The following is a 16,334-nucleotide window of genomic DNA, read 5'->3' on the forward strand; positions in this document are numbered from 1 at the left end:
TACGGATCCACTGATACATGGATCGGATCCGCAAAACACATACGGACATCTGAATGGAGCCTTACAGGGGGGTGATCACCCCATATAGACTCCCTGATCATCCCCCTGTCATTGATCACCCCCCTGTCATTGATCACCCCCCTGTAAGGCTGCATTCAGATGTCCGTATGATTTTTACGGATCCACTGATACATGGATCGGATCCGCAAAACACATACGGACATCTGAATGGAGCCTTACAGGGGGGTAATCACCCCATATAGACTCCCTGATCACCCCCCTGTCATTGATCACCCCCCTGTCATTGATCACCCCCCTGTAAGGCTGCATTCAGATGTCCGTATGATTTTTACGGATCCACTGATACATGGATCGGATCCGCAAAACACATACGGACATCTGAATGGAGCCTTACAGGGGGGTGATCACCCCATATAGACTCCCTGATCACCCCCCTGTCATTGATCACCCCCCTGTCATTGATCACCCCTCTGTCATTGATCACCCCCCTGTAAGGCTGCATTCAGATGTCCATAAGATTTTTACGGATCCACTGATACATGGATCGGATCCGCAAAACACATACGGACATCTGAATGGAGCCTTACAGGGGGGTGATCACCCCATATAGACTCCCTGATCACCCCCCTGTCATTGATCACCCCCTTGTCATTGATCACCCCCCTGTAAGGCTGCATTCAGATGTCCGTATGATTTTTACGGATCCACTGATACATGGATCGGATCCGCAAAACACATACGGACATCTGAATGGAGCCTTACAGGGGGGTGATCAATGACAGGGGGTGATCACCCCATATAGACTCCCTGATCACCCCCCTGTCATTGATCACACCCTGTAAGGCTCCATTCAGACATTTTTTTGGCCCAAGTTAGCGGAAATTATTTTTTTTTTTTCTTACAAAGTCTCATATTCCACTAACTTGTGTCAAAAAATATAAAATCTCACATGAACTCACCATACCCCTCACGGAATCCAAATGCGTAAAATTTTTTAGACATTTATATTCCAGACTTCTTCTCACGCTTTAGGGCCCCTAGAATGCCAGGGCAGTATAAATACCCCACATGTGACCCCATTTCGGAAAGAAGACACCCCAAGGTATTCTATGAGGGGCATATTGAGTCCATGAAAGATTAAAATTTTTGTCCCAAGTTAGCGGAAAGGGAGACTTTGTGAGAAAAAAAAATATATATCAATTTCCGCTAACTTGTGCCAAAAAAAAAAAATTTCTATGAATTCACCATGCCCCTCATTGAATACCTTGGGGTGTCTTCTTTCCAAAATGGGGTCACATGTGGGGTATTTATACTGCCCTGGCATTCTAGGGGCCCTAAAGCGTGAGAAGAAGTCTGGGATCCAAATGTCTAAAAATGCCCTCATAAAATGAATGTGGGCCGCTTTGCGCATCTAGGCTGCAAAAAAGTGTCACACATGTGGTATCGCCGTACTCAGGAGAAGTTGGGCAATGTGTTTTGGGGTGTCATTTTACATATACCCATGCTGGGTGAGATAAATAGCTTGGTCAAATGCCAACTTTGTATAAAAAATGGGAAAAGTTGTCTTTTGCCGAGATATTTCTCTCACCCAGCATTAGTATATGTAAAAAGACACCCCAAAACACATTGCCCATATACCCATGCTGGGTGAGAGAAATATCTTGTCAAAAGACAACTTTTCCCATTTTTTTATACAAAGTTGGCATTTGACCAAGATATTTATCTCACCCAGCATGGGTATATGTAAAATGACACCCCAAAACACATTCCCCAACTTCTCCTGAGTACGGAGATACCACATGTGTGACACTTTTTTGCAGCCTAGGTGGGCAAAGGGGCCCATATTCCAAAGAGCACCTTTCGGATTTCACCGGCCAATTTTTACAGATTTTGATTTCAAACAACTTACCACACATTTGGGCCCCTAGAATGCCAGGGCAGTATAACTACCCCACAAGTGACCCCATTTTGGAAAGAAGACACCCCAAGGTATTTGCTGATGGTCATAGTGAGTTCATGGAAGTTTTTATTTTTTGTCACAAGTTAGTGGAATATGAGACTTTGTAAGAAAAAAATAAATAAAAATAAAATCATCATTTTCCGCTAACTTGTGACAAAAAATAAAATATTCTAGGAACTCGCCATGCCCCTCACGGAATACCTTGGGGTGTCTTCTTTCCAAAATGGGGTCACTTGTGGGGTAGTTATACTGCCCTGGCATTCTAGGGGCCCAAATGTGTGGTAAGTTGTTTGAAATCAAAATCTGTAAAAATTGGCCGGTGAAATCCTAAAGGTGCTCTTTGGAATATGGGCCCCTTTGCCCACCTAGGCTGCAAAAAAGTGTCACACATGTGGTATCTCCGTACTCAGGAGAAGTTGGGGAATGTGTTTTGGGGTGTCATTTTACATATACCCATGCTGGGTGAGAGAAATATCTTGGCAAAATACAACTTTTCCCATTTTTTATAAACAAAGTTGGCATTTGACCAAGATATTTATCTCACCCAGCATGGGTATATGTAAAATGACACCCCAAAACACATTCCCCAACTTCTCCTGAGTACGGAGATACCACATGTGTGACACTTTTTTGCAGCCTAGGTGGGCAAAGGGGCCCATATTCCAAAGAGCACCTTTCGGATTTCACCGGCCAATTTTTACAGATTTTGATTTCAAACAACTTACCACACATTTGGGCCCCTAGAATGCCAGGGCAGTATAACTACCCCACAAGTGACCCCATTTTGGAAAGAAGACACCCCAAGGTATTCGCTGATGGGCATAGTGAGTTCATGGAAGTTTTTATTTTTTGTCACAAGTTAGTGGAATATGAGACTTTGTAAGAAAAAAAAATAAAAAATCATCATTTTCCACTAACTTGTGACAAAAAAATAAAAAGTTCTATGAACTCACTATGCCCATCAGTGAATACCTTAGGGTGTCTACTTTCCGAAATGGGGTCATTTGTGTGGTGTTTGTACTGTCTGGGCATTGTAGAACCTCAGGAAACATGACAGGTGCTCAGAAAGTCAGAGCTGCTTCAAAAAGCGGAAATTCACATTTTTGTACCATAGTTTGTAAACGCTATAACTTTTACCCAAACCATATTTTTTTTACCCAAACATTTTTTTTTATCAAAGACATGTAGAACAATAAATTTAGCGAAAAATTTATATATGGATGTCGTTTTTTTTTGCAAAATTTTACAACTGAAAGTGAAAAATGTCATTTTTTTGCAAAAAAATCGTAAAATTTCGATTAATAACAAAAAAATTAAAAATGTCAGCAGCAATGAAATACCACCAAATGAAATCTCTATTAGTGAGAAGAAAAGGAGGTAAAATTCATTTGGGTGGTAAGTTGCATGACCGAGCAATAAACGGTGAAAGTAGTGTAGGTCAGAAGTGTAAAAAGTGGCCTGGTCTTTAGGCTGGGTTCACACTTGAGCGTTTTACAGCGCGTTCAAACGCGCTGTAAAACGCTCAACACATGAAAACCAATGCTTCCCTATGGCCCTGGTTCTCACTTGAGCGTTTTACAGCGCGTTTGAACGCGCTGAAAAACGCCCTACGCTCAAACAAGTTCTTGAGCTTCTTTGGGGCGTTTACTATTGTAAAAAAACGCGCATAAAAACGCGCGACAAAATCGCGCGTTAAACGCGCATATCAAATACGCTCAGGTCTGAACCCAGCCTTAAGGGTGTTTAAGCACTGGGGGCTGAGGTGGTTAAAAAAAAAACGGTCGTGTGCATGAGGCCTTATTCACAGTCAAAATTGTTGTTTTTCTTTAAATGTAATCTAATGTGACACCAGATATGAGTTGCGCTGGTGACACTATGCACTTGCAGGGCCTGGAACACACACATGCGTGCAGGCAACTGACTGCTATTTATTCACAGTCAAAATTGTTGTTTTTCTTTAAATGTAATCTAATGTGACACCAGATATGAGTTGCGCTGAAGTGACACTATGCACTTGCAGGGCCTGAAATACACACGCGTGCAGGCAACTGACTGCTATTTATTGACAGTCAAAATAGTTGTTTTTCTTTAAATGTAATCTGATGTGACACCAGATATGAATTGCGCTGGTGACACTATGCACTTGCAGGGCCTGAAACACACACACGCGTGCAGGCAACTGACTGCTATTTATTCAGAGTCAAAATTGTTGTTTTTCTTTAAATGTAATCTAATGTGACACCAGATATGAGTTGCGCTGAAGTGACACTATGCACTTGCAGGGCCTGAAACACACACACGCGTGCAGGCAACTGACTGCTATTTATTCACAGTCAAAATGTATTTTATTTTTTTAAATGTAATCTACTGTGACACCAGATATGAGTTGCGCTGGTGACACTATGCACTTGTAGGGCATAAAACACACACGCGCGTGCAGGCAACTGGCTGCTATTATATTACAGTCAAAAAAGTTTTTGTTTTTTTTTAAATGCAAGCTACTGTGACACCAGATATAAGTGGTGGCACTGGGCAAGTGGGCACAGTATACGCTGTGAGCCTGACACACACGCTGGCAGGCAACTGCAATTAGATTACATAGGAAAAAAAGCAGACGATGTTCTAGCCCTAAAAAGGGCTTTTTGGGGTGCTGTCCTTACAGCAGAGATCAGATGAGTCTGTCAGGACTGTAGTGGTCACTGAATACACCAGCCTAGCTATCGATTTCCCTATTAAGTCTGCAGCAGCTACACTGTCCCTCCTCTCACTAAGAATGCAGCTTCCGAATGAATCTAAAATGGATGCTGTCCAGGAGGTGGGAGGGTCTGGGAGGGAGGGTATGATGCTGATTGGCTGGAATGTGTCTGCTGACTGTAAGGTACAGGGTCAAAGTTTACTCAATGATGACGAATAGGGGGCGGACCGAACATCGCATATGTTCGCTCGCCGCGGCGAACACGAACAAGCTATGTTCGCCGGGAACTATTCGCCGGCGAATAGTTCGGGACATCTCTACTCCAGACACCCAATCAGACCCCCATTAGACTGGAGGTCTTAGGTCTTATTCATATTGGGCATCTGATCGGAGGTCTGATTGGGTCTTATTAAAATTAAGGGTTTGATTTGAGGTCTGATCTGAGTTCTGATTAACATTGGGGGTCTGAGCTGAGAACTGATTGGGGATCTTATTAACATTGGGGCTCTAAGCTGAGGTTTGATTGGTGGCGTGATCTAATGAAATTTTATTTTATTTTTTTTCATTTTCCTCCTCTATAACCTAGGTGAGTCTTATGGGCAGTGTGTCTTATAGGGCGAAAAATACAGTACTTTCTTACACTAAATAGGGAATACATGGCCACCTAGGTAGTCTTCTGGGAAACCAACTAGGCATTGGAGTCCTTCAAACTTGGAATGCTTGGGGCAATTTCTGCCAGCATCTCCCAATAGAAACACAACCCTTGCTGTCTCCATTAGGCTTCATGATCCTGAGCAGGCATGGCAGATCCTAATTGCATGGACTCCTCGGACGATAGCAGGCTGGTCGTGGGTTTAGGCAAGGTAACAGAAGACTCCTTAGTGTGCTCTCTTAAATGTTGGTCAAGATTAATGGCCAAGTCATGGCTTCCTCCAAGGATGTGGAGTGTGGGTAGCTGACCAGAACATTCTTTGGACAAACGGTTGGACAAACCCTGGTAAAAATGGCAAGATAAGACTGGCTCATTCCACTGGGAAGAAGAAAAGATGCCAGGGATAGTGCTTTCCACAATCTAAGACTGTTTATTGCAGATAAGATAATACAATAAGTCCAGTCTTGTCTCCAATAAAAAGTCTTTGATTGCGGAAAGAGCTGGCCCTGGGTTCTTTTCTTCTTTGCCCTTCAGCAAATGTTATATGTCTGGCCACCTTCTTGGACTACGGTTCCAGCGCTGAATCCCGTATTCCAGCAGCAGGTCCACAGAAACCCTTAATTTGTTTTCAAGTGTGCATAGTTGTTGTGGTGACTCTTCACAGCAACAAAAGTTAAACTGCTAATCACACTCTCACTCATTTTGTTTCACACGGGTATCATCCTTTATCACACTCAAATTTTCTCGAATACAGAGGGTTCATTCCACTAGGGGGCGCTGGACCATCTTATAAATTCAGAATAATATTCCTTTACAGGAAAATATCTATGCAGAAGAGAGAGGAGATTTTCTTCTGCTACCTCCCTATGACCTGGTTAATCATACAGAAGACCCAGGGATGCAAAAAATGTCTCTCTACAGATGATAGTTCAGAGGCACTGAAATCCAAAAAGAAGGCCCCAGCTTGTGGATCTGTCTGTAGAAGAGACATAATAAGCCCCACCCATTGCTGCTCAGCCCAGATGCATGTGGCCTTAAACAAAAATATAACTTGCAACTCTCTCAGGAGGTCACAGAGGTGTTACAATCTTTAGAGACCCTATTTCACTGGATCATAGGAGCATGTTCCACATAAAAGGTTAGTATATACAGTAAAATGAGAATGCTTAGACTGGGAAAAAAATTGTGTATGTGGGCAAGTAACTGGCTCAGTGATAGAAAACAGATGGTGGCTATAAACGGTACACACTCAGATTGGGTTACCATCAGTAGTGGGGTACCACGGGGTCAGTATTGGGCCCTATTCTCTTCAATATTGTTTATTAATGATCTTGTAGAAGGTTTGCACAGTAAAATATAGATTTTTGCAGATGACACTAAACTGTGTAAAGTAATTAACACAGAAGAGGACAGTATACTGCTACAGAAGGATCTGGATTGATTGAAGGCTTGGGCAGAGAATTGGCAGATGAGGTTTAACACTGACAAATTCTAAATGGTAAAACACTGGGTAGCAATGACATGGAAAAGGACTTTTAGTGGACTGCAAACTAAACTGTAAAAACAAGTGTCAGGCAGCTGCTGCCAAGGCCAATAAGATAATGGGTTGCATCAAAAGGAACATAGATGAACTTGATGACAATATAGTCCTGCCACTTTACAATTTACTAGTCAGACCACACATTGAGTACTGTGTACAGCTCTGGGCTCTTGTGAACAAGGCAGACAAAGCAGAGCTGGAGAGGGTTCAGAGGAGGGCAACTAAAGCAATAACTGGAATGGGTGGACTACAGTGCCCAGAAAGATTTAGGGTTATTCAGTTTAGAAAAAGATGACTGAGGGGAGATTTAGCAACTATGTATAAATATATCAGGGGCAGTACAAAGATCTCTCCCATCATCTATTTGTAACAAGGACTGTGACTGTGATTAGGGGACATCCTCTGCATCTAGAGGAAAGAAGGTTTCTACACATAGAAGATAATTCTTTCCGGTAAGAGCAGTGAGACTAGGGAACTCTTTGCCTGAGGAGGTGGTGATGGTGAACGCACTAAAAGAGCTCATGAGGGGCCTGGATGTATTTTTTCCCCTAAAAGAGGAAAATTGGCTTCTACCTCACAGCTTTTTTTTGCCTTCCTCTGGATCAACTTGCAGGATAACAAGCTGAACTGGACAGAGGGTAAAACTAACCCTAAAATATTCTGTAATTATACAAATGGTAAAAAGTATAAATCTGAAGGTGTTGGCCCTTTACAGAGTAATGGGGGGAATGGTTGCAGACAGCGATGAGGAGAAAGTAAAGCTATTAAATATTTTTTTATCCACTGTATTCACTGAGGAAAATAAACTGTCAGATGAAATGCAGAATGTAAAAGTAAATTGGCCATTAAAAGTGCCCTGTCTGACCCAGGAAGAAGTACAGCGGCATCTTAAAAAGATTAAAATAGACAAATCGCAGGGACCAGAGGGAATACACCACCGTATCCTAAGAGAATTAAGTAATGTCATAGCCAGACCCTTATTTTTTATATTTAAGGAATCTTTACTGACAGGAAGTGTTCCACAGGATTGGTGCATAGCAAATGTGGTGCCAATATTCAAAAAGGGTCCAAAAACAGAGCCCAGAAACTATAGGCCGGTAAGTTTAACATCTGTTGTGGGTAAACTGTTTGAAGGTTTTCTAAGAGATGCTATCTTGGAGTATCTCAATGAAAATAAGCAAATAACGCCATATCAGCATGGCTTCATAAGGGATCGGTCATGTCAAACTAATTTAATCAGTTTCTATGATGAGGAAAGTTCTAGATTTGACCGCGGCTAATCAATGGATGTTGTACATCTTGACTTCTCCAAGGCGTTTAATACTGTACCACATAAAATGTTAGTATATAAAATGAGAATGCTTGGACTGGGAGAAAATGTATGTATGTATGTGGGTAAGTAACTGGACCAGTGATAGAAAACAGAGGGTGGTTATTAATGGTACACACTCAGATTGGGTCACTGTCAATAGTGGGGTACCCCCGGGGTCAATATTGGGCCCTATTCTCCTCAATATATTTATTAATGATCTTGTGGAAGACTTGCACAGTAAAATATCAATTTTTGCATATGACACTAAACTGTGTAAAGTAATTAACACAGAAGAGGACAGTATACTGCCACAGAGGGATCTGGATAGATTGGAGGCTTGGGCAGAGAAGTGGTTATGCACATGGGAAGGAAACATACATGTCACCAGTACATACTAAATTGTAAAACACTGGGTAACACTGATGTGGAAAAGGACTTAGGAAATTTAGTGGACAGCAAACTAAGCTGTAGAAAACAGTGTCAGGCAGCTGCTGCCAAGGCCAATAAGATAATGGGTTGCATCAAAAGGGGCATAGATGCCCGTGATGAGAACATAGTCCTACCACTTTACAAATCACTAGTCAGACCACACATTGAGTACTGTGTACAGTTCTGGGCTCCTGTGAACAAGGCAGACATAGCTGAGCTGGAGAGGGTTCAGAGAGGGGCAACTAAAGTAATAACTGGAATGGGTGGACTACAGCAACCAGAAAGATTTCAAAATTAGGGTTATTCAGTTTAGAAAAAGATGACTGAGGGGAGATCTAATAACTATATATAAATATATCAGGGGTCAGTACAGAGATCTCTACCATCATCTATTTATTCCCAGGACTTTGATTGTGATGAGGGGACATCCTCTGCGTCTAGAGGAAAGAAGGTTTCTACACAAACATAGAAGAGGATTCTTTACAGTAAGAGCAGTGAGACTATGGAACTCTCTGCCTGAGGAGGTGGTGATGGTGAATTGACTAAAAGAGTTTGAGGGGCCTGGATGTATTTCTGGAGTGTAATAATAATACAGGCTATAGTCATTAGAGATGGGTTGTTGATCCAGGGAGTAATTCTGATTGCCTGACTGGGGTTGGGAAGGAACTTTTCCCCCTAAAGTGAGGAAATTGGCTTCACAGGGTTTCTTTTTCATTCCTCTGGATCAACTTGCAGGATAACAGGCTGAACTAGATGGACAGATGTATTTTTTCAGCCTTATAAACTATGTTACTACCTTACTATGTCTTTTTCCAGCCTTACAATTTATGGGGGTCAGTTATCAACCAATATATGCCACTTTTTGTCATATACTAGGTGCAGGTTTTGTAGCAAAGGTGTTTTGCAGCAAAAACTGAGACTCTTCCCCCTTTTACACCACTAATGCCAGTGTCGAGAAAAAGAGGCAGGGTGTGCAAGGGTGCGGGTCGGCAGGCCCATCTCATTTATTATTTTCTATGCCAGTTTTTAGCATAAAAAATGGTTTAAATCTACGTCAGCAAGGGAGCTAGCGTAAGTTTAAGCTGGCCTGCGCCTCTACATAACTTATCCACCACCAGCGCAGCGGTTTTAAGACTGCTGTATAAATCGTGGGTCTTAATAAATGACCCCATATGTTACTATGTTAGGTGCTGCTGCTGAAATTAGGGCAAGTGCGGCCTCCTGATGGACAAGCCTGTCTGACACATCTTAGACTAGTTGCGTCAGGCCCTACATTTGATCCACAAGTACAGTACATGCATTTGCTGCATAAAAGTTTTTTTTTAAGGCTCAATTATGTAAGGAAATACTGTGGTCACCATCTGGAACCACAGCCAGCAAAGTCAAAAACGACTACCATTCTCTGGTTGGTAAGAAGACTTGAGCTCACTGTCTGCTAGGGACCCAGGTTATGTCTCTGGAGTAAGGTAGCATAACAAGTGCAAGCTTGCTAGTAGTAGATCTACCAGAATAACCAGGGAGGGTAAAAAACAATAGTCAGCAAGCAGTGTCACAACCATGTGAGACAGATAAAGCCAAAACAGCACAAAACTGGCTAATACAGCAATAAAATATAAAAATAAAAAAAAACACAAAAAGACAAAAACTATGAGAATCAATAGAAGCCAAATCACCAGAAAAAAATGTTTATCCAAAAAGCAAGACAAATATCAGTTCAACTGGAATTGGGAGTAAAACAATGCATAGGTGCCAGGACTCTTACACAATGACAGGAAAAGACATAAAGACTTAACCCCTTAAGGATTTTTTGCAAATCTGACCAGTGTCACTTTAAGTGCTGATAACTTTAAAACGCTTTGACTTATCCAGGCCATTCTGAGATTATTTTTTCATCACATATTGTACTTCATGACACTGGTAAAATGAAGTAAAAAAAAATAAAAAATTATTTATAAAAAAAATACCAAATTTACCAAAAATGAAGTAAAAAATTCCAAATTTACAAGTTTCAATTTCTCTACTTCTATAATACCTAGTAATACCTCCAAAAATAGTTATTACTTCACATTCCCCATATGTCTACTTCATGTTTGGATCATTTTTGGAATGATATTTTATTTTTTGGGGATGTTACAAGGCTTAGAAGTTTAGAAGCAAATCTTGAAATTTTTCAGAAATGTTCAAAAACCCAATTTTTAGGGACCAGTTCAGGTCTGAAGTCACTTTGCAAGGCTTACATAATAGAAACCACCCAAAAATGACCCCATTCTAGAAACTACACCCCTTAAGGTATTCAAAACAGTTTTACAAACTTTGTTAACCCTTTAGGTGTCCCACAAGAATTAATGGATAATAGAGATACAATTTCAAAATTTAACTTTTTGGGCAGATTTTCCATTTTAATAATTTTTTTCCAGTTACAAAGCAAGGGTTAAGGAATGCCATACGGTTTTTGGAAGGCAGCCAAACCAAACTCAATATTTATGGCCCTGATTCTGTAGTTTACAGAAACACCCCATATGTGGTCGTAAACCGCTGTATGGGCACACGGCAGGGCGCAGAAGGAAAGGAATGCCATACGGTTTTTGAAAGGCAGATTTTGCTGGACTGTTTCGTTTTTACACCATGTCCCATTTGAAGCCCCCCTGATGCACCCCTAGAGTAGAAACTCCATAAAAGTGACCCCATCTAAGAAACTACACCCCTCAAGGTATTCAAATCTGATTTTACAAACGTCGTTAACCCTTTAGGTGTTCCACAAGAATTAATGGAATATAGAGATACAATTTCAAAATTTCACTTTTTTGGCAGATTTTCCATTTTAATAATTTTTTTACAGTTACAAAGCAAGGGTTAACAGCCAAACCAAACTCAATATTTATGGCCCTGATTCTGTAGTTTACAGAAACACCCCATATGTGTTCATAAACCGCTGTATGGGCACACGGCCGGGCGCAAAAGGAAAGGAATGCCATACGGTTTTTGGAAGGCAGATTTTGCTGGACTGTTTTTTTTTACACCATGTCCCATTTGAAGCCCCCCTGATGCACCCCTAGAGTAGAAACTCCATAAAAGTGACCCCATCTAAGAAACTACACCCCTCAAGGTATTCAAAACTGATTTTATAAATGTTGTTAACCCGTTAGGTGTTTCACAAGAGTTATTGGGAAATGGAGATGCAATATCAGATTTTACATTTTTTGTCAAATTTTCCATTTTAATAAATTTTTCCCAGTAACAAAGCAAGGGTTAACAGCCAAACAAAACTCAATATTTATGGCCCTGATTCTGTAGTTTACATAAACACCCCATATGTGGTCGTAAACAGCTGTACAGGCACACGGCAGGGCGCAGAAGGAAAGGAATGCCATATGGTTTTTGGAAGGCAGATTTTGCGGGACTTTTTTTTTACACCACGTCCTATTTGAAGCCCCCCTGATGCACCCCTAGAGTAGAAACTCAAAAAAAGTTGCCCCATTTTAGAAACTACGGGATAGGGTACATATGATTTTTGATTGCTCTATATTACACTTTTTGTTAGGCAAGATAACAAGAAATAGCTGTTTTGGCACCGTTTTTATTTTTTGTTATTTACAACATTCATCTGACAGGTTAGATCATGTGATATTTTTATAGACCAGGTTGTCACGGATATTTATGTAACTTTTACACAATGATTTCATTTTTTAAGCAAAAAAAATCATGTTTTAGTGTTTCCATAGTCTGAGAGCCATAATTTTTTCAGTTTTTTGCCGATTACCTTGGGTAGAGTATGATTTTTGTGGGATGAGATGACGGTTTTATTGGCACTATTTTGGGGTTTGACCTTTTGATCGCTTGCTATTACGCTTTTTGTGATGTAAGGTGACAAAAAATGGTTTATTTAGCACAGTTTTTATGTAATTTTTTTTTTCGGTGTTCATCTGAGGGGTTAGTTCATGTGATATTTTTATAGAGCCGGTCGATACGGATGCAGCGATACCTAATATGTATACTTTTTATTTATTTATGTAAGTTTTACACAATAATATCATTAAAAAAAATATATATATCATGTTTTAGTGTCTCCATATTCTGAGAGCCATAGTTTTTTCAGTTTTTGGGCGATTATCTTAGGTAGGGTCTCATTTTTTGCGGGATGAGGTGACGGTTAGATTGGTACTATTTTGGTGGGCAAACGCCTTTTTGATCGCTTGCTGTTGTACTTTTTGTGATGTAAGGTGACAAAAAAATTGTTCATTTAGCACAGTTTTTATTTTTTATTTTTTACGGTGTTCATCTGAGGGGTTAGGTCATGTGATATGTTTGCAGAGTCGGTCGATACTGCGATACCTAATATGTATACTTTTTTCCCCCCCTATTTTTTACCTTTTTTTTTTTACTTTATTTGGGGAAAATGACGTTTTTATTTATTTTTACTTGAAACTTTTAATTTTTTGGGGGGAAAACTTAATTTTTTAAACTTTTTTTTTCACTTTATTTTTTGTCCCACTTTGGGACTTGAACTTTTGGGGGTCTAATCCTTTACAATGCATTCCAATACTTCTGTATTGGAATGCATTGGCTGTATGAGTAATACAGTGTGTATTACTCATACAGCTTCTGGCCTGTGAGATCCAGGGGGCTGGATCTCACAGGCTCGTCACCGGAAGGCAGCGCGATACCTTCCTTAGTCATTGAGCTGCCTTCCATGCCATCGGGTCCTCCCTACAGCCGCATGGGGACCCGATGGCACCGCCACACGCCGCCGCAAACCGCAGGTAAAGCCGCAAACCGCAGGTCTAAATTGACCTGCGGTTTGCGGCGATCACCGACACAGGGGGGTCACGGGACCCCCCCCGCGCATTTAGCCAAGGTGCCTGCTCAATGATTTGAGCAGGCACCGGGTTCCGATCACCGTCCGCCCGGGCGGCGGTGATCGGAAATACACATGACGTACCGGTACGTCATGGGTCCTTAAGGACTCCGGAACCATGCAGTAACGGTACGTCATAAGTCCTCAAGGGGTTAAAGGGGTTGTCCCACGAAAGATATTCTACAGTTTTCAAACCAGCACCAGGATCTGAATACTTTTGCATGTAATTAAAAATTTTGTATAGTCATTATTCAATAAAATGTATCTGTATAGTGCCACCTGCTCTTTTTTTTGGCTCCCTGAGAAGGCTGCACATGTTCAGTTACATCCTTCAACTGCCTCCTGAGCTGTGATTGGGAGAGAGCTGCAGCAGAGTAGACACGCCTCCCGAGCTGTGATAGAGAGAGAGAGCTGTAGCAGAAAAGACACTCCTCTTGAGCGTTCAGCTTGATATCAATCTAGCAGAGCAGTGAAAGGGAATATTTCTGGATCACTTTGAGGTACAGGGCTGGTTCTAGCTTTGTTAGAAAGAGGCTGCCATGTACTATATGATGTCTGATTTTCATTTTTTATATTAATAATGGGGTAACCCCTGTAAGTTCCTCACCTAACTCTGGGATTGGCTATATGAAAAGAAAAAAGTCTTTGTCTTATTTTTTAAGATACAGTGTCCTTTGGATTGAACTCTCTGTATTTCCCCCTCAAATTTGAATGACAGGACTGGACATCACTTAATATGCCTGGTTTACTAGGGTTGATCATGCTGACAGATGCTCTTTAATTAATTATTGTCATTTAGATCTTTTCTTCTTAATTAAACTATAAGCAGGGTAAACATATGCATGTTGTTACTGTTACATTAATAGCAATACACTTACAAAAAGAAGCACAGACGGAAGAACTCTGATGTATTTTAACCTTACCTCTTCAGCAAGTGCCCAATTAAAAGACTTGTCTTGTTCCAGTGGTGACCAGATCTTTACGTTGTAGTCTATTCCAGATGATGCTAAAACTAGAATACATGTCAAATCATGATAATGAAAATAACAACAATAATGATAGATTATGATGTCCTTAATTTGCTCCAGGATTTTTGTGTTGTGTGTTTTATCCCTAAGGGGCTGTTCACGCCTCGTTTTTGCTGTACGTCAGGTGGATACGTTTAGACATACAGACATTCCTTCCTGATTGGAGTCAGGAAGGAAAAAAAATACTAAATAAGTTCAAACAATGACAAACGGAGTAAAAAGTATGCACTTTTGAACTATGTTTACCCAATTATAGTCTTGGGGTACATCAAACCATACCTTTCCATTTTTTTCTGTTTAAAAATGTATCCCCTTGACGTACAACAAAAACGAGATGTGAACAGCCCCTAATAGCCATTGCCACCAATACCTGCAGCTACAGCCTCCTTTTACATTGTTCTTTACTTGTAACACCAGTGAGCACTCCTCATATAAATCCTATCATCTAATGGCATCTAATAGTCTTGGCCCTGTCCTGGATCCCTTCATACCTCACCAACCAAACACATTGGTTAGAAATAATCAAAGGCTGATTTACTATAATTTAGCTTACGTGCTGTAAATACAGAAGTGAATATTTTATTTTGTGGTAACTTGGAAGATTTTTCGCACATTGGATTTCATGGATGTTCATAGTGAAACCCACCCTCAAGATAGCATGCCACAAGTTAAAGGGGTTTGCCCATCTCAGCAATTCAATGCATATGGCTAGTATTTGCCATCAATGCCAAGCAAGCACGCTTGGCTATTTTCATAAGCCCCATAGCCTTGAATGGAGAGCACAATACACATGCACGACCACCGCGTCATACACCACTATGGGACTGCTGAATATAGCCTTGCCTAATTTCGGAACTACCATATTGATGAATAGAGGGTGGTTGCACTTGAGCAGTGCGCTCTCCTTTACTTTGAGGGGCCCGTTCCGAAGATGGGAACTGGATTTACCTGACATTCATGGCATTTCTTAGCGATGTGCCATCAATGTCTTAGATGGGAATACCCCTTTAAGCAAGTACATAAAATACTCATTTAGGTGAAATAGTCTATATTGCTCTGTAAGCTTACAGTATATTCATTGTACTGTGATTTAAATTATGTCATTTTTTCCCCACAAAATATTCAGTAATATTTTTTTTTTTTACTTTGGATTTTTTTTTTAAAGGACAAAGGAATGATATGATATGTAACACGCATATAAACCTCAAAAACAAGAAATGCTAATTAAAGTGGCATATGTGCAACATGGCTCGATAATCCTAATATCAAACTAGATAAAACAAAAAGGAAAATATGACTGTAGAAAGAACATATGTGTATGGAGGATGATCAATGAGGACAGAACAATACAAATACAAGTAAAGGGAAAAAAAATCTAGAGTATTCCAAAATAGGAATAGGAAAGACTAGAGGGAAGGACTTAACAGGAAAGAAAAGAAAGATTCTCTAAAGTCCTGCCAGGTATTCCCAAAAAGATTAAAGGATCAACATAGCAAAGAGTAAAGGGGTTTCCACATATTGATGACCTATCATAAGGCTATGTTATCAATATGAGTTCAACAGGAGAATGACTTCTGTAATCCATGCCAATCAGCTGTTTGAGGAAGCCGCAGTGATAAACGTGTCGTCTAGAGATGAGCAAATGTCTTAAAAATTTGATTCGGACGGTTTGCCAAATTTCACTAAAATATTTGATTCAATGTGAATTTATTCATGATGAATCATGTTAAAACACAGCTATTTCCTAGTTGCTGAGAGCCTGTAAAGTAGTGTAGAACACTGTGCATTACAAAAACATGCATAGGGAGTCCGCTGTGCTAGAGAAACAGTACTGTGAGTCAA

The 16,334-nt window shown here is 40.5% G+C and overlaps 1 protein-coding gene across 4 annotated transcripts in view; it reads right to left on the minus strand.

The window, feature by feature from the left end:
* The window catches only part of DCAF6 (DDB1 and CUL4 associated factor 6), a 1,234,054-nt gene that overhangs the window by 77,728 nt on the left and 1,139,992 nt on the right, over positions 1 to 16,334 (minus strand). For all 4 annotated transcript variants that reach the window (XM_040424129.1, XM_040424128.1, XM_040424130.1 and 1 more), the window contains one exon: positions 14,388 to 14,476. In XM_040424129.1, coding sequence (XP_040280063.1) covers positions 14,388 to 14,476 — 89 coding nt within the window. The remainder of the gene's footprint in view (positions 1 to 14,387; positions 14,477 to 16,334) is intronic.

Source organism: Bufo bufo, chromosome 3, assembly GCF_905171765.1.
Source record: "Bufo bufo chromosome 3, aBufBuf1.1, whole genome shotgun sequence".
NCBI lineage: Eukaryota > Metazoa > Chordata > Amphibia > Anura > Bufonidae > Bufo > Bufo bufo.